Raw genomic sequence first — 20,438 nt, 5'->3', positions numbered from 1 at the left:
TTCCATCAACTCTAATCAAAAGATACAGGCAAATAGAACCTGCTTACAAGTACACCTTCCATTTACGCATTTATCACTAAAGCTGTTTGAGTTCTAGTGTGTTTTTTTTAATTAATGGTCTAATAATCATCGTGTCCCTGTTTGCTTACGGGGTCCCTAAGTCTAGGCCACTGACCTCAGTTGGCTAATTAATGTCCAACAATGGAAATCAGCTTTCTAACTTGTTGTTAGTCGCTCAGTAGTGTCCGACTCTTTCCAACCCCATAGACTATAACCTGCCCAGCTCCTCTGTCCATGGGATTCCCCAGGCAAGAATACTGGAGTGGGTTGCCATTTCCTTCCCCAGGGGATCTTCCCAACCCAGGGATTGAACCTGCGTCTTCTGAATTGCAGGCAGATTCTTTACTGTCTGAGTTACCCATCTATAAAAACAAGATATAATGGAACTCAGATATGAATATGAAGGCAGACTCTGTGTACAAATGTCCATGTGTGAGAAAACTGGAATATGTTCAAGTGTGCTGGACATTTGGTGTTAAGTCACACAGGCTATCTAGGCCAGAATGAGAAATACTTTTCTAATTTGGCAAAATCTTAAGTGAGTATATACAAGCAGTTATCACCCACTGAGCGAGTGATGAGTGATAACCAGCAATATTACTGCTAACTCCACTGGAAAGCATCCTCTAATTCAGACTGCAAAGAATCAGAAGATGGTAAGCACGGTGAAAACCAAGGAACAAAATGTTCGATACCACAGAAAGGACAGACAGCTCTCATCTTCCCTAGTACCTATGCAACAGCTATAATGATACGTAATTCACATATCATACAATTCATCCACTGAAACTGTGCAATTTGATGATTTTTAATATATTCACAAAGTGAATGTGGTGAGGCATCCACCCCACAGTCAATTTTAAAACATCTTTATCATCTCAAAAGCAAAACCCATTCAGCTATTAGCCCACCTCCCTCCTCCCATCAGCCCTCAGCAACCACTAATCTTCTGTAACTGGCTTCTTTTACTTAGCACAATGTTTTCAAAGTTCATACATGTTATAGTATGTATCAGTGCTTTATATCTTTCTTTGGCCAAATATTCCATCGTAAAGATAGAACACATTTTGTTTATTCAATCATCAGTTGATGAATAATCTTTCTTAGTTTTACATATCACTTCTGAGAGCAAGTTCAAATGATTACAATCAGAACATAAAATTAATAACAAAGCAAAATTTACTAAATATTTAATATATTCTAGTCACAGGGCACATGTTTTATTTGCATTTTCTCATGAAACATTCCCCTAAAATTTATGCTATAAACACTATCATCCTCATTACACAGATAAAAAAACTGAAAGGTGTAAAAACTTCCCTAAGTTCTCAGAGGAATATACAACGTAAGCCAAGTCAATGGTATATGGAATTCAGGTGGGAAGGGAGGACACAAATAATACTTACTCAGCACTTTACAGTGGATTATCATATCTGTTCTTTCTGCTTTTTTCCCTTACGCATGAGAATGTAGGTACTCATAATCAGTAAGGACTGATATAAGATTTGAACACCAGGTCTAAGTCTAAAGGCCACAGTCTAAGATATTAATAATGCCTTTTAACAAATAGGCACTGAAGTTCTCTTTCCAGTTCAAAATCAAAAATAAACTCCATTATCTACAGAAGGTTTCTTAACATCAGCACGATTGACGTTTGAGGCCACGTAGTCTCAGCTGCTGGGAACCGTCTTGTGCATTGTCAGGATGGTTAGCAGCATCCCTGACTTCTATGCACCAGATGCTGGTGGTATTTCTCCCCGTAATGACCAAAAGCGTCTCCAAATATTGCCAAGTATCTCCTGTGGTGGAGGGTCATCTCCAGTGGAGAAAAAATAATCTAGATCTAATGCTCAATGATCAACACTGAGTGGAAGGAGGTACTTAGGGAGAAGAAAAGATGAAAGAAAAAACAAATAGTGCTTTTTATAGAAAAAAACTAAATCCTCCTGCAAACTTGCTGTACCTTTCTCTTCCTTACAAATTAAGCAGCACAACTTTTAGTCAGTTAACAGTGTTCTAATATATAAATTGAATGAGTAAGAATTTTCTTTACTAGCAAGGCTTGCAGATTTTCGGCAATGGTGATTTCAGCATGTACCTGGAAAGTAAGTAGTTTACAATTCCCACAGAAGCAAAGTGGTCTACTGCAGTAAGTGGTAGACCGAACCGACCAAATTCAGGAAATCGCTACCTTTACGACTTAATTTCCTCATCTGTTTAAAAAAAAAAAAAACAGGTACAGGGGAAAGAGGAAAGTAGACAGGGTCTAATCTGAATTATAAAGAAGATGTCACAAATAAATTTGTTGATAACTAATATCATTAACAGCTCAAGCTTTAACTAGAACTTCACAGTACTACCTCAGTAAATCTAATCAAGACCACACGGATGTTCATAAAAGCATGAATAGACAAAAACAAAGTCCCTAAACAGAATAAATCTTCAGAAAATTTAGCCTAAAACTCACCTGTGCATATTTTAAATGGTTCCTTAATTTACAATATTGCAAGCATCACTGCACAAGAAACAGAAAAGATATGTTCTGCCTTCACATATTCACATTCTAAAATTCAACGTGCTCATTTCCTCTCCTGAAACGTTAGAAAGGTAATACATACATAAATGATGTTGACTCTTTCTTTAAGATCAGGATTTAAGATCATTATTTCTGAGCTGCCATACCACGGCCAATGGCAACCAGAAGCAGCAGCAGTCTTTCCTACTGCAATTGTTCATCCATGCAACAAACTGACAGCTCTAATGTACCAAGCACAGTGAGAGGCTCTGAAAATAAGTGCATTTGTGTTCCTATTCATTTCTGTTCCTCAGAACAGAGATTTGTAAGTGGGAGAGTGAGGGAAAGGAGATGTCAAAAGCAAATTCTGCAAAAAAGATCTTATTTAACGGTAATGCTTCAAGATACTTTCTTTAAGATTAAAGAAAGACAAAGATGTACACCAATACTATTTTAATTTAACCATGTGTTAGAAGTTATAGTCAATGAAAAGTTAAACAAGAAGAATAAGTCATAGAAAGGAAGAAATAAAACTGTCATCATTCGCAGCAAATCAAAAAATAACCTATAAAATTTTACCATTAAAAGGGAGTTTAATAAGGTTGCTGGAAACAAAGTAAACTACTACATTTAAACAAAAAGTAATTAGAAAAAGTTGATAGAATTTAATAAAAGCTATGAAAGCCTTTTAATGGAGAAATGATAAATCTTTACTGAGAGACATTAAAGACGACTAAATAAATGGAAAGATACAATATTGTAAGGATATCGAATCTCAGCAGAGGAATCTACATATCCAATGTAATGCTAATAAAAACTCTAAGTCCTTGTAGACTTTGCCTAGCAGACTCTACAGTTTGTATCAAAGATCAAGAGTAGCAAAGCCACTCTTGAAAAAAAACAAGGTACAAGGTTTGCCCCACTAGTTATCAAAAGTCTTGTTACAAAGCTATAGCAATTATGACTGTGTAGTAACTACATAGGCATAAACTATATTAACAGAACAGAATAGAGCCCAGAAACATACCCACCATATGTGAAAACAATTTATGATAAACTGAGTCCCACAGGTCAAAAAGGAAAAGACAGTCTTATAACAAATACTGATTAAGCCAGTTATATATAAAGAAAAACAAACCCTAAAATCCATACCTGACAACAGAACATAATAATTTCCAGTACAACTGAAATGTGAAAACAAAGAAACATCGAATTTTAAAAAGACAATCTCTGAGAGTATTTTTTGATATCTGGGTAGAAAATAATTTCTTAAATAAGACACAACAACATTAATTACCAAAAAAAATCAATAAACTATAAATTAAAGAAATGTGTGATAATCATAAGAAATCTTAGGAAAAGCAAAATGACAAGCTATAAACTGGAAAAAGACATCTGTAGTGTATATAATCAACAAAGGGGTAATATAATGAATATATATTTTTAAATTTTATTTATTTTTAATTGAAGGATAATTGCTTTACAATATTGTATTGGTTTCTGCCATACATCAACGTGAATCAGCCATAGGTATACATAAGTCCCCTCTCTCTTGAACTCCTTCTTAACAAAAAAAGGAGAACCCCAAAGAAAAATGAAACAAGAAATAAACAGGCACTGGAAAGAACAGAAAGCTTAAATGGATCATATATGTGAAGTAAGACGGTCTGTCTCACTAGTAATCAGAAAGGTTAACTATTGATAGAAGTCAAAATAAGACACACCTAACACTCAGCTGTTAAAATGGAAAACTAGTAAAACTTACAAAAACAACAACAAAATCAAATACTGAGGATATGAAACAATAAGGACTTTCGCACATAAACTGGTATTATTGTTTTGGTAAACAGCTTGGAATTACCTAATAAAACTGAATGTGAAAATGCCCTGTGAACCAGCTTACGAATATTAGATATACACATGTGGCCAAAGAAACATATGATAATGTGTTATCTGAGCAAGAAACCTAGAAACAATCTGAATGACTATCAACAGGAAAACGGATAAGCTGTAGTCTACTCCAACAGTAGTAGACTATACAAGAGCAAACACAAATAACAGCCGGAAGCATCAACATACGTAAGTCTACAAAATACGAAATTCTGCACAAAAAAAGCCCTTCACAGAGAAATACAAATAGTATGACTGTCTTTAGGATATCTTAGGCAGACAAAATTAAGTAATAATAGGTTTAGGACTATCCGAAAGGAGATCAGTCTTGGGTGTTCACTGGAAGGACTGATGCTGAAGCTGAAACTCCAATACTTTGGCAACCTCATGCAAAGAGTTGACTCATTGGAAAAGACCCTGATGCTGGGAGGGATTGGGGGCAGGAGGAGAAGGGGACGACAGAGGATGAGATAGCTGGATGGCATCACCGACTCGATGCACATGAGTTTGGGTAAACTCTGGGAGTTGGTGATGGACAGGGAGGCCTGGTGTGCTGCCATTCATTGGGTCACAAAGAGTCAGACACGACTGAGCGACTGAACTGAACTGACAGACTGTATAACAGTAAACCAATGGAATTATTAATAAAATATTTAAAAATAAAGATCACTCCTGAAAAGAAAAGGGTAGAATGAAATGAGAAAGACTTGAATTTGTATAATGTCCTATTACTTAAGCTGTGTGGTGGTTAAGTATTCACTTGGTTATTATTCTCACATATACTTGATATACTGTTTGAAATATATATTTAACAATAAATCTTTTTGAAAACTAAAAGAAAATAGAAAAGATAAGTAAAATAAGCATTAAGAATATATACAATTATCCAGAATTAATCATATATAACTTATACAGAACTAATAAGAGCTAGCAATTACTACATTGTTCCATGTATCAGAAATAGTTCTAAGTGCTTTGCATATATGACCTCATTTAGTCTCATAATCCTAAAAGATGATACTGTGAAAGTGCTGTACTCAATGTCAGTAACTTTGGAAAACTCAGCAGTGGCCACAGGACTGGAAAAGGTCAGTTTTCATTCCAATCCCAAAGAAAGGCAATACCAAAGAATGCTCAAACTACTGTACAATTGCACTCATCTCACACGTTAGTAAAGTAATGCTCAAAATTCTCCAAGCCAGGCTTCAGCAATACGTGAACCATGAACTTCCAGATGTTCAAGCTGGTAGAAAAGGCAGAGGAACCCGAGATCAAATCACCAATGTCCGCTGGATCATTGAAAAAGCAAGAGAATTCAAGAAAAACATCTATTTCTGCTTTGACTATATCAAAGCCTTTGACTGTGTGGATCACAATAAACTGTGGAATTCTGAAAGAGATGGGAATACCATACCACCTGACCTGACTCTTGAGAAACCTGTATGCAGGTCAGGAAGCAACAATTACAAATGGACATCGAACAACAGACTGGTTCCAAATAGGAAAAGGAATACGTCAAGGCTGGATACTGTCACCCTGCTTATTTAACTTCTATGCAGAGTACATCATGAGAAACGCTGGGCTGGAGGAAGCACAAGCTGGAATCAAGATTGCCGGGAGAAATATCAAGAACCTCAGATGAACAGATGACACGACCCTTGTGGCAGAAAGTGAAGATTGATGAAAAGTGAAAGAGGAGAGTGAAAAAGTTGGCTTAAAGCTCAACATTCAGAAAACGACGATCATGGCATCTGGTCCCATCACTTCATGGCAAATAGATGGGTAACAGTGGAAACAGCGGCTGACTTTATTTTCTTGGGCTCCAAAATCACTGCAGATGGTGACTGCAGCCATGAAATTAAAAGATGCTTACTCCTTGGAACGAAAGTTATGACCAACCTAGATAGCATATTAAAAAGTAGAGACATTACTTTGTCAACAAAGGTCCATCTAGTCAAGGCTATGGTTTTTCCAGTAGTCATGTATGGATGTAAGAGTTGGATGGTGAAGAAAGCTGAGTGCCGAAGAATTGATGCTTTTGAACTGTGGTGTTGAAGAAGATTCTTCAGAGGCCCTCGGACTGCAAGGAGATCCATCCGAAAGGAGATCAGTCCTGGTGTTCACTGGAAGGACTGATGTTGAAGCTGAAACTCCAGTACTTTGGCCACCTCATGCGAAGGGCTGACTCATTTGAAAAGGCCCTGATGCTGGGAAAGATTGAGGGCAGGAGGAGAAGGGAATGACCACTGACTCAATGGACCTGAATTTGGGTAAACTCCAGGAGTTGGTGATGGACAGGAAAGCCTGGCGTGCTGTGGTTCACAGGGTTGCAATGAGTCAGACACGACTGAGGGACTGAACTGAACTGAATCCTAGAGATAGTACTATTATTTGTCTCATCATCCAGATGAGGAAGCCAAGGCATAAAAGCTTAACTCCCCCAAGGTCATACTATCAGGAACTGATCAAGCCCCTGGCAGATTAAGTGCAGAATCTACATTCTCTTTGCTCACCCACTAAATGGGGGTATGCATTTCATAACAGAAATAGAATAGACTTAAGAACTATGTAGAATCCACTAAAAGATTTATGCACATATACCATATACATATACAAGGGAGTCCCTTGGACAGCAAGGAGAACAAACCGGTCAATTCTAAAGGAAATCAGTCCTGAAAATTCATTGGAAAGACTGATGCTGAAGCTAAGCTCCAATATTTTGGTCACATGATGTGAACAGCCGACTCACTGGAAAAATCTGATGCTGGGAAAGATTAAAGGCAAAAGGAAAAGAGGGCATAAGAGGATGAGATGGCTGGATGGCATCACTGATGCAGTGGACATGAACTTGGGCAAACTCTGGGAGATGGTGAGAGACAGGGAGGCCTGGCGTGCTGCAGCCCATCAAAGAGCCAGACAAGACGAAGTGACTGTACAACAACCACACAAAGTCTCTGAGTGAGGCTTTCTATTTTAAAAGCTGAGTTCCCTCCAAATTTAATACAATTATCATCAAAATTCTACTGAGATTTTCTGGAGGATGAGCAGACAAGGGAACATCTCACAAAAAACTAAGCATACACATGAGAATAACTAAGAAAATACTAAAATAGTGACGAGCGATTCACACTGCTAAGTATTAAGCATGTTAGAAAGCCAGTGTATTCTAAGCAAAGGGAGAGATCAACGGGGCAGAAAACAGAGCCCAGAAATGGACATAATGATGTATTATTCATTCAATGTTGTTGGTCCTAACAAATCTGAAAAAAAAGTTAGAAATGTTCTTCAGATTGACTACAAGTAAAAAATAAAAGATAAAGTGGTAAAAACATTGAAAGTACACACAGATGAAAATTTACATAATTTGGGGAAAGAAAAATCTTACAAAACTTGATATCAAAGACAGAACTAATAAACTTGCATAGAACAGAACAGATCATAAAAAAATTAATTGTGGCATATAAATACATAAATAAAATGCCATAAAGTAAGGAAAAGTATTTGACATAAAAGATGAGTTGATATCCTTCATAAGTATCTTCTCCAAACCAACAGTAAAAAATTAACCACTGATAGAAAAACATACAACTCGCAAAATAACAAATTTAAATGGAACAACATAAGGAAAATGCCTCCATTTCACTAGTAATCTGAAAACTGAAAAAATTAAACAATGAGATATTTACCAGCTTGTGAAAATACTGAATAATCAGTGCTGCCAAAAGCGGGGGGGGGGGGGGGGGGGGAAGACCCTCCAACTGCTGATCACAATAATTAAAAGGTAAAACTCTTTGAACTAGGGCAATATATATTAAAAAATGGGGTATAGTTTTTTGAGTAATTCTACTTCTGCTAAATCATGATAAAAAACATTTTAGTCATTTAAAATTTAAACATCACAGTGGTCTAATACTTAAATTTAAATTAGAAATAACTTAAATAACTAAAAACAAGATAGCTAAATTAAGCTATTATATACCCACAAAATGGAATATTGTGCAGTCATTAACAATACTATCACAGGGGGGAAAAAAAATACTATCACAGAAAAAAAATGTTTTCACTAATTTGAAATATTTCCTGAGTACCTATTAGTGCAAGACACTGTTCAAGAACCTAGGAATAAAATAGTTTGTAAGAAAAACAAGGCACTGCCTTCAAGAAACTTATAAATGCAAACAAATGATTAAGTAAGATTACTTCAGATAGTGATTTATGCTATGAATAAAATTATCACAAGAGTAAAATATCTGTTCAATGCTCATGTTAGGGATGAAGGAAAGTGTAACTGAAAAAGGACAAAGGCTTTAAGTGCACTGAAGATGGCACAGAAATATTGCCCTGCCTTAGAAGATGAATACCCCCTTTTTAATGGCATTATTTATATCTTGATATAATATATCATTCTGAGTGGAAACACGGCATAGTGGTTAAAAGGCATGGACTCCAGAGCCTGAATGCCTGGATTATTTGATCCTTTTCACCTTACTTTCCACATCTGTAAGTCAGGGATAATAACAGCATCCATCTCATAGAATTGCTCTGAGGGCTGCATGAGCTTAAAAATGTTGTATGCTCATAAAGCAACAATTGAAGAGTTACAATAGGGACACCTATTATTTCTAAGAAGTCACAACCTTTTGACTGTAACAACTAAATTCCTCGGTTGAGGCTGGGCTAACAGGGTAGAATGTGACTGAGAGCAGCAGGGAGAATATTTTAGCTGAGACAGGAAAAGAAAGCATCTAGGAGGGGGTTACCACTACACAGGAAATCAGTCATGCTAAGGTCGAGGGAAGGAATAGCTAAGTTTCTAAGGCGAGAATATAAAACTGAAAAAAAATTACAGTAAAGGGAAAACTGCAGATTATAAGTGTCAAGTAAAATATTATCACAGCTTAAGATGTATACACATTTTATATAAAAGTATATAAGTATATGTACATACATGTAACTACATATACGTATAAGTAAAAATGCTTTGATTTACGAAGTCATATTTTATTACTTCTTTACCTTGTTTGCCACTGGTTTTGGTCTTTGGTGTATTTAATTATTATACTATTCTGATTATTATCATTCAAACATGTTCATTAGTAAAGCCAAGGATACTGATTTATCTCCAGATAGTCACCTTTGCCGTTGTCTAATGTGACAATCATACCTGTCACTGTATTCACAGTGGTAAAACCAGGTGAACAGAACAGGCCTGACACAATAACCACATCACTGGACACAGGCGTCATGTGCACCCTTAAAAACTGAGTGGCATGGGTTTCCTTACCTTGGGCCATTGCTATCTTTTCTCCGTGTTGAACAGTTGCCTTGCTCAGTTTTGGCTCGCTGATCTGTGAACTCATTTGCGTTCCTATCTACAATCTCTCCAGCATCCAGGGCTCTGTGGAGTCGATAGTTGACCATCTTCAGAACAATGAAAACAGCAGCTATCACAGGACAATAAACTGCTACTATAATCATGGAAGAAGGAAGGGCCTTAAAGAGAAAGAAAAGACAGGCATTTTAAAATCTTTTATACTTTATTCAACCAGAGAAATCTGTAGCTAAAATAACAGACACAAATTCTCACACAAAGCAACGACTGTGCTCCTAATATTAAACTGTAAAAGTGTAAGACAGCACTATCTATTAATACAGTAGCCACTCTCTCCCTATGGCTATCGAGTGCTCAAAATGTGGCTAGCCTGAATTGAAATGTGCACTAAGAATAAAATAACAATAGTTTCTGAAGATTTAGTATGGAGAAAAGGGTGCAAAATATCTCAGTCTTTATATTGATTACTTGTTGAAATACATTTAGATTATATTGGGTTAAATAAAATATATAATGTGGCTACTAGAAAATTTGAAATTAACTATGTGGCTCATGTTACATGCCCAGTGGACAGCACTGGTATAAATAAAGTTCATGCCAAAAAGCTTATAATCCAAATAGAGAGTTAATGTATCACATTACATAATATGTGAATAAGACAGGGTTGTACTCCAAATATAAATAATCCTTGTTTATGTGCTCCCTGTAACTTTTTTTAATGATATAAACACACTCATTTCCTTGCGCAGCAATGTAAAGACACTATGTCCACTATCTATGCTGAACCTCACTGTCTCTTAAAAAAATAAAAGCTGTTAATAGTTAACCTCATAGATTAACTATGAGAGAAATTGTAAAATTGGGGAAAAAAAATTTCAGGTCTGCCTTTCAAAACAAATAGTTAACTAGAAGGTCATATTTCTCAATATCTCCTTTAATCAGACATTTTTCCTGAGAGTGTTTAGCCATAAATTTGTAACTAGTAATACAACTACCAGTCATCTGAGGCCTTTCTTTGTTCCCCTATGGTAAGTCACAGTTCAATATCCAGCTATAAGAAAAAAACTGAATAGCAGTTTTGCTTCCAAGTTCAAAATACTAAATTCATTCAGATTATTCTTTTAAGTCCATGCTCTCTCCTTGTGTGGTTTGGGAACTTTGTTGCCAGTTACTAAGGTGCTTCTACTGAGCTACAACATAAACAATCATTAGTCTATTTGGAGACAAAAACTGAACTTAAATTTTTATTAGCTTTAAAGTTGTCTGCTCTGTCTTTGTATAATAGAAAAGGGAGTAAAAATAAAACAGCAAAAATAAATATGGCAAATGAAAACAAAAATTAGCAGAATTTCAAAGCAGTATGCCTGGGGATGGGGTGGTGAACCATAGGTACTAATCCTGTCCTAAACCATAAATTCTATCCATCAATAATATCTGAACCAACTTTCCTGAATACTTTTTGAGATAAAGAAAAACTAGACAGCAACAACAAGGGGACTGCCTTCCTTCCAGAGTCTACCCTCAAATCCATCAGTCCTATGGCCATTTCGCTGGGCACAAAGGGTCAACTAGGGGAAGAATTAAGAACCACAGTTCACAGAGCTACAGTGGGGCAGTCGATTGGCACCGGGATCTAGCTTTTCTACTGGTATACCTGAAGCTTGGAGATGCTACCTTTACTTAATCATCCTAATGGAAAATTTCTTTTGGCTTATTCACCAAAAAAAAAAAAAAAGGTAAGTGCATAAGCTAATTCCTACAAAGTACAGAATTCAGTTCCCTATCTGTACCACCTTTCACTTCAGGCAGACAGAGAATGCTGGGGGGAAAAGGAAGATGAAGGTCTTAGTAACCAAACATTGTCCATAAACTAGAAAATGACTATTAATTAGAAGTAAAGGAAGAGGTTAGATCAGAAAGAAAAAGAATTTTATTTATTTATTTATTTATTTTTGGCCACACGGCCCAAGATCTCAGTTCCCAGACCAGAGACTGAACTCAAGCCATGGCAGGTGAAATGTGGAATCCTAACCACTGGATCTCCAGGAAAATCCCCAAAGGAATTATTTTATTTTTATTTCATCTTTTTAGTCTAAAGAGTATGTATTTCACTACGTAGGCACCTTTTGCACAAATAAGTGAGGCAGTCACTTCTGAACTTTAGGACAATCCCATTCATCAAGGCGCCCCATGGTAGGTAGGTATGGGGGGAGATGTTTATGAAAGTGTTAGAAGGAACTGGGAAGGAGAACCAGGAAGTAGTAAGATCTTAGCTGCTTAGTATTTTCAACACATCTATTTATATTAGCCTCCAGTAGGGTTTATCCCATTGCCTGTGGAGTCCCCAAAGGAATGTTTTTAACCTTTGGGAGGCTGCCCCCAAAGGACTCAGAAAGGCCCTCATATCACAACCACAGCTTGAGGAATTCAGCCCTCTTGCCACAGTCCCCTTCAGGGGGCTGAGGTTAAGGATTCCAGGTAAGTATTTCCTTTCAGAGGACAGGGCTGCAGAAGACAAGAAACTATTCCCATTGTCAAGATTCAGACATACATGCCCGAAGAAAAAAGTCCAAAATATAATTTTCTATAGTTCCAACTACATAGTAAGTCAAACTGATTTCAGCAGGCCAGCTGGGAACCTCTCACAAGCTCAGAATATATTTTCCCCAAGGCACTGGCTTACAAACAAACTATTGAAATGAGCCTACCCATATTCCTGTGCTTCCCTGGAAGCTCAGACGGCAAACAATCTGCCTACAATGCAGAAGGCCTGGGTTCGATTCCTAGATTGGGAAGATCCCCTGGAAAAGAGAACAGCAACCTACTCCAGTATTCTTGCCTGGAGAATCCCATGGACAGAGAAGGCTGGTGGGCTACAGACCGTGGGGTTGCAAAAAGTCAGACACAACTGAGTGACACATACATACATACATATTTCTGCATGTTAGAATTTTATCTACATACTATTTTAATATGAATAGAACTATTAAAAATACTAGATTTTTTCTGTTCACAGTTGCATTTTATATTTATGTCACTCTAAAACATGTACTTGTGTTTACATTTTTATCTACAGTAGAATGTGCTTAGGAAAGCAACATTAAAAAACACATATTAACAAGCTGGAAAGAGACCAAAGTAATATATACAGTACATACAAGCCACCATCAATATACAAGTGTTAGGAGTAAAGATAGGCAGCTTAAAACATTTACGAAAAGACAGAGCACAAATTCGAAAAATAAGGGAGGGAATAAAAGTCCTAAGAAATAAAAGTAAGGCTGTATACTGATGGACTAAAATTATCTTCCATATTTTATAGGAACTTTTCTATATTTTAAATTTTCCCAACAAGAAAAGAAAAAGCTTTTAGATGATCTGAATCTGTAAATTTTGGTGAAAGTCAATGTCTTTAGTTAAAACATTATATTTGAGTGCATGCTAAGTTGCTTCAGGCGTGTCCGACTCTTTGTCACCCCATGGACTGTGGCCCACCAGGCTCCTCTGTCCATGGGATTCTCCAGGCAAGAATACTGAAGTGGGTTCCCATGCCCTCCTCCAGGGGATCTTCCCAACCCAGGGATGGAACCTGTTTCTCCTACTTCTCCTGCACTGACAGGTAGGTTCTTTACCATTCTATTTCTTCCCTCCTATTTCATAAAACAATTCTGTTCAATTCATTTACATATATCTTTTATCTAACTAAAAGCCATCATGAGTTATCTAACAGGCTTACACAGCACATTATCATCACTTTGGCATATATCATTTAAATTATAACACTTTTGAACATGTATGATGTTGTTACTGGAAACTGTTTATAACAGATACCCATTTGTGTTTTATTAGGACAATTTTTATTCCTTTTCCATTCATCTCATAAATGCATATTCCTGTCTCCATAACTGAGTAACATACGTGGTTTTATCGTTAATAATTCATTACGGCATTCAAAACTTGCGACAGCAGGACATGACTGTGACTAAACAACAAACCCTCCTCATAGTTACCGTAACTATGCTAAATTTTTTAGGACTTAAAAAAGAAAACCGTGTTGAAAACACAAAAAAGCAACTGGGGAAAATAAGCAAGCAAGCAAGCAGCAGGCAATATAAAAGACTTCGTAACAACTCAGATAATATGGTAATTCTTTCTTTGTTGAGGGACAGTTAGATGGCAGAATCTAGCCTTACATAGGCATACCTATATGAATCTAGACTTTTATAGGCATATCTCAGAGCTATCATAGGTTTGAATTTAGAGCACTGCAATAAAGCAAGTCATGAGAAAAATCACTATTTATGGCAACTATAGTCTTAAGAAATGTATTTCTTAAATAATGAGACTTGAAAGTAGAAATTCTTCTTGATCCATGGGCTGTAGAATGGTTGTTGTGTTAGCAAATATGAAAACAACATGAATCTCATTGTACATTTCTAACTGAGCTCTTAATGGGCCAAGTATGTTGGCAATGAGCAGTAATATTTTGAAAGTGATCTTTTTTTTTACCAAAAAAAAAAAAAAAACCTCAAATGAAATTATAAGAACATAAATTGAGAGGCACCAATGTTTTGTTTTTAATTTAAAAAAATTTTTTATGATTTTTAAAGGTTATTTTTCATTTACAGTTATTACAAAATATTGGCTATATTCCCCATGTTGTACAATATATCGTTGAGCCTATCTTACACCCAACAGATTGTACCTCTCACTCCTCTACCTTTATACTGCCCCCCTAGCCCTGCTGCTGCTGCTGTTGCTAAGTCCCCCTACCCCTACTGGCAACTAATAGTTTATTTTCTATTATCTGTGAGTCTTTGTTACATTCACTAGTCTGCTGTATTTTTTAGATCCTACATGTAAGTGATATCATATAGTACCTCTCTTTCTCTGTCTGACTTATTTCACTTAGTATAATGCCCTCCAAGTCCATTCATATTGCTGCAAAAGGCAAAATTTCATTCTTTTTTATGGCTAGGTAGTATTTCACTGAATATATATATATATACACCACTGCTTCTTTATCCATTCATCTGTTGGATTCTTCGGTTGCTTCCATATCTTGGCTATTATAAATAACGCTATCAACATTAGGATGCATATTTTCAAATCAGTGCTTTTTTTATTTTAAAGAAATACATCCAGAAGAGGAACTACTGGGTCATACAGCAGTTCTGGTTTTAGTTTTTGAGAAATTTCCATACTGTTTTCTATCATGGCTGTACCAATTTACACTCCTACCAACAATGTACTAGAGTTCCCTTTTCTCCACATTCTAACCAATATTTGTTGTGTGTCTTCTTTCTGATGACAGTCATCTTGACAGGTGTGATTGGCTTTGATTTGCATTTCCCTGAAGATTAGCAATGTTGAGCAACTTTTCATGTGCCTATGGGCCATCTACATTTCCTCTTTGGAAAAATGTCTATTTGGTTCTTCTGCCCATTTTTTAATTAGGCTGGTTTTTTTGGGTTTATTTTGCACTGAGTTGTACGAACTGATTATATATGTTGGATATTAATCCCTTACCAGTCATATCACTTGGCTATCTTTTTGTTGTGATGGTGGTTTTCTTTGCTGTGCAAACAATTTTAATTAGGTCCCATTTGTTCATTTTTGCTTTTATTTCCTGTACTTTAGGAAGACAGATCCAAAAAATTACTGCTGCAATTTATGTCGAAGAGTGTCTGCCAATATTTTCCTCTAGGAGTTTTATAGTATCCAGTCTTACACTTAGATCTTTAATCCATTTTGAACTTTAGCTGTCCAATTTTCCGAGTACCACTTGGAAGAGACTGCCGTTTCTCCCTTGTATAGTGTTGACTCGTTTGTCATAGATTAATTGACCATAAATGCAAGGACTTATTTCTGGGCTCTCTATCTTGTTCTATTGATCTGTGTGTCTGTTTTTGGAAAGGTACCAATGTTTTGTTTTACATATGTTTTTCTGAGTAAACCTAACCATTCTGGAAACAGAATGGGGTATCCTATACTAAGAACCATCTTGATTCATATCTCCTTTTGTAAATAAGTTAACTTGACATTCTGTTGTATGAATCATTCTTTCAATAGTTTAATCAGTCTAAGTAAATCCCTAAGTAAATTGATAAAAAAATTAATCATATGGTAAATATTTCTTTCTGTCTCTGATATAGTCTATTGAAATAATTTTTCAGAATTTATAGTAAGTGAAAATAAGAAATCTGTCACATCACTTTGTGATTCTGAAGAATAGAAGCTAGGTCATTATATTTTTACTATACCTCAAAAAAACAACAGTTCAGGGTATATTCAGTGAGATTATCTTAGAGGCAAATATATGAAAAATAATGGAATTCTTTGTGCACTTAATAACTATATTCCTATAAAAGTAGGGTACAATATAAGCACAAATAACAACAGTTCCAATTTAAGGCTTAAAAATCAAAACATTTATTTCAGTAACAAAAGCATTAAGCCACAGGAAAATTACAAGGATCAATAAAAATAAATTTTTATATAAAATATGAATACACAAAAAATAAGTTATCAAGCATTATTATTTGATTGTACATTCTTTCATGTTTCACTGAAAACAGAATGGAATAAATTGCAAGTTGAGATCCTAACACAAGAATGAAAGTCAGTTAAGATTTAGAAATTAAAAGTATACTAGCAAATTTCCTTAGTTGCCCAGTGGTTAAGAATCACCTTGCAATGTAGGGCCATAGATCTGATCCCTGCTCTGGGAAGATCCCACTTGTCACGGGGCAACTAAGCCCAGAGTCACAACTGCGGAGCCCACACACTGCAACTAAAACCCCACACACAGCAACTCGAGAGAAGCCCCCCTCGCTGCAAGCCGAGAAAGCCCATCCATAGAGCAAGGAAGACCCAGCGCAGCCAAAATTAAATTTAAAAAAGTATACTAGTTCTCTGAAGAGCATTAACAGAATGCATCTATCATTCTTGCTCTGAACTCACTCAACTGGCTTGAAACAGAATGATGGTATTGCATGCTATATAATCCATTTCTACTTTAAAAGTAAATGTTCAAATAGGCAATGTATCACACATGAGAGTTTACGTGAGGTAAATATAAAAGCTGCCCAACAGGAAAAAAGAATGAAGGGAAGTACAGTTTATCTTACTGCTGCCACTTCCTCAGTTTCCATAATGGTAAATGACACATTCAACTCAAGGAATAAGAGTTTTATTCATTCATTCAACATATATTTATTGAATACTGATTTAAGCCCCAGCTACATTGCAATAAATAAGATCCTTTCTCTCTCCTGGAGCATCTTAGGAGAATGACTATGCTTTTACCAAGTGCTACGTGCTTTAAATGGCAAAGTATCTGTCTCACAACAATCCTTTGAAGAAAGTACTATCACTATCTACATCTCTTACAAATAGGAAAACTTAAAGGCTTATGAAGTCATTGTCTGTAGCTGGTAAACTGGCAAAAACAGGATTTACATCTAGTCCAACTTCAGTGGTTGAGAACCTGAGTTCCAAATCATTATAAGTAGACCGTCTCCTTCAAGGCAGTGTTAACTTTTTTTTCACTGCCGCCATCTTAAGGAGTCATTTTAGACATTTTCCCCCTAAGTGTTCCCTGTGAAATAATAACAAATAGATATATTGGTTTCTGTCCTGGCTCCCGGCACAGAGCTCCTCAACACTTCCGATTTCCTAAACGAGCAGAGCACAAAGGGCATCTGCCATTCTAACATCTGGTGTTTACTCTCGTTCCTGACATGCAAATCCCTGGGAATTTCCTGGGTGATAGGAAGGCCTGTTTTCTAATGAGGTGACTCTGGGTGGGCTCCTGAATCAGGGCTGGTCACCAGAAAGACTAAGCCATGATTAGAAGCTAGGAATTTTCAGCCTCATCCTTCAAGCTCTGTACGGTTTGAAAAGGGCTGGAAGTGGAGTTAATAACTGATCAGGCCTGTGTGAAACAATCTCCATAAAATCCCAATAGTATGAAGTTCCGTGAGTTTCCAGGTTGGTGAATACAGAGAGGTGATGGAGGGCCGCACCCCCAGAGAGGGTATGAAAGCTGGGAACTCTTTCCCACACAAATTCCCTGCTGTATGAATCCGTTCCACCTGCATATTCTCTATCTTAATTACAGCCTTTTACAACAAACTGGCAGACAGTAGGCAAACTGTTTTCCTGAGTTCTGTGAGCCTCTCTAGCAACTCAATCAAACCTCAGGATGGGGTCACGGAAACCACTGATTTATAGTCAATTGGTCAGAAGGACGAGAAACAGTCTGCACTTTGGGCTGGCATTTTAATTGTGGGGAAGAGGAGCAGTTTTGTAGGATGAAAAACTTAACTTGTGGGGTCTGATGCTATCTGTACGTAAATGCATCAGAATTGAATTAAACTGTCAGAGAGTGTCTCAGAGAATTCCTTGGTGGGGAACCACCCCCCCACAACATCTGGTGTCAGAAGTGCTGTAAGTGTAGAGGAGAAGCATACAGAAGTGTAGGTTTTCTAAATACTGACTCCATCATAAAATTTCACCACCACAGGAACACTGTGTATCTACATATACTACATGCATACCTGTACTTTGCACATAAAAATATTTCACCACTACCCCCATCCCAAGAAATAACTTTTGCCCGCCGCCCACCTGAAGACAACAACATGCCTATTGAGAATGAACATGCCTACTGAGAATGAACACTCTTAGGTCTTGCCTGGTGGTGGAGCTAAGACTGCACTCCCAATGCAGGGGGCTGGGGTTCGATCCTTGGTCAGGGAACTGGATCCCGAATGGCACAACTAAGAGCCCACAGGCAGAAACTAAGATCCAGCAGAGAGAAACTTTAAAAAAGAGAGAGAATGAACGCTCCAGAGCAGTTTCTCAGCCTCAGCACTGCTGACACCTGGGGCCAGATAATCTTATGTGGTTAGGGGCTGTCCTATTCAAGATAGCATGTTCAGCACCAACCCTGGCCTCTACCCACTAGAAACCGCAATGCCAAACTTCGGTTAAAGTTTCCAAAAAAGTTCCAGCCCTTGAAACAATTGTGTCTCTTGCTGCTATTTACATATTCATGAAGACAACAACTTCAGATTTCATAAAATTTCATAAAAAACTGGAATGAGCAGGATTTAAACAGACAGCAAGTGCTGCACCTCTGCAGCTGGATGAAGACGCACATGTAATAGCAGCAGCAACGGCAAAACAAATAGCATTTTAAAGAAACACAGCAGGGAAAAAGGCCCACACTAGACCAGGAAGTGAAAGGGTATTAAATGTTAATAGAATCCACTTATAATGCAGGCATACCTTGTAGATACTGCAGGTTTAGTTCCAGACCACTACAATCAAGTGGGCAGCACAGTGAAGTAAGCCACATGAATTTTTTGGTTTCCTATATATAGAATATATACCCACTATACTGTAGTCTATTAAGTGTGAAATAGTATTATGTCTAAAAATATGTACATACCTTAATTTAAAAATACTTTATTGCTTAAAAATGCTAACCATAATCTAAAACTTCCGCAAGTCGTAATCTTCTTACAAAAGTAACATCAAATATCACTGATCATAATAAAAAATTTAGTAATAATGAAAATTTTGAAATAATATGCAAATTACCAAAACATGATACAGGGACACAAGAAAACAACACTTTGGAAAAATGGTGCCAACGGACTTGCTGAACGGGTTGCCACAAACCTTCAACATGTGAAAAAATAAATACCTATGAAGCATAACAAAGGGAAGCCACAACAAAATGAAGTACGCCTGTACATGCTACAGAATCTGGCTACCTTAGCCCCCCCTCCAAAATGATGAGTAAGACAAATTATCTCACTGAGAACCAAAACTAAATTGCAGGAGATTTATAATGGGCTTCCAATGTATTCACATAATATGCTAGCTGAGAAGGGGAGCCAAGATTAAAGATATAATTAGATGGTGATTTCAAGGGCAGCTCTGAGAGTTCTAGACTCAGAATAAATACTGAAAAAGATCTGGGGACACTTAGTTGACCCCAGTCAATCACAAGAAGGCTTTCAGACACGGATTAATCAGAAAAGCATCTTACATGACTGTGGAAGAGCACAGTGGAAAGTGACCGTGATGGTCATCTTGAGGCCAAATGGAAGAAACAGCAGAGGCAATCTGTATAACCCTGAACCAGTGGTTTAACTTCTAGGAGCCTTTGTTTCCTCACTAGAAAAATAGGGATAGTAACAGATCTTCATTTCACAGAGCTACAATAAGTATTAAGTGAGAAAACTTGAAAGGAGATAGTGCATGGGCATATAATAGCACAACTATTTGATGTTGTTAATAATATTTGAACAATGTAGCGACAAAGGTCCATATAGTCAAAGCTATGGCTTTTCCAGCAGTCATGTGTGGATGTGAGAGTTGGACCATAAAAAAGCCTGAGCACGGAAGAATTGACACTTTCAAACTGTGGTGCTGGAGAAGACTTTTGAGAGTCCCTTGGACAGCAAGGAGATCAAACCAGTCAGTCCTAAAGGATATCAACCTTGAATATTCATTGGAAGGACTGATGCTGAAGCTGAAACTCTAGTACTTTGGCCACCTGATGCAAAGAGCCGACTCACTGGAAAAGACCGTGATGCTGGGAAAGATTGAAGGCAGCACAAGGGG

General features: G+C 37.0%; 1 protein-coding gene across 5 annotated transcripts in view; it reads right to left on the bottom strand.

Moving 5' to 3' along the window:
• Window positions 1-20,438, bottom strand: part of PCNX1 (pecanex 1) — a 190,092-nt gene that overhangs the window by 149,906 nt on the left and 19,748 nt on the right. For all 5 annotated transcript variants that reach the window (XM_069596912.1, XM_069596914.1, XM_069596913.1 and 2 more), the window contains exon 2: window positions 9,750-9,958. In XM_069596912.1, the coding sequence (XP_069453013.1) occupies window positions 9,750-9,958 (209 nt within the window). The remainder of the gene's footprint in view (window positions 1-9,749; window positions 9,959-20,438) is intronic.

Source organism: Ovis canadensis, chromosome 7, assembly GCF_042477335.2.
Source record: "Ovis canadensis isolate MfBH-ARS-UI-01 breed Bighorn chromosome 7, ARS-UI_OviCan_v2, whole genome shotgun sequence".
NCBI lineage: Eukaryota > Metazoa > Chordata > Mammalia > Artiodactyla > Bovidae > Ovis > Ovis canadensis.
The sequence above is the reverse complement of the archived record's forward strand: the minus strand, read 5'-3'. Positions and strand labels throughout refer to the sequence as shown.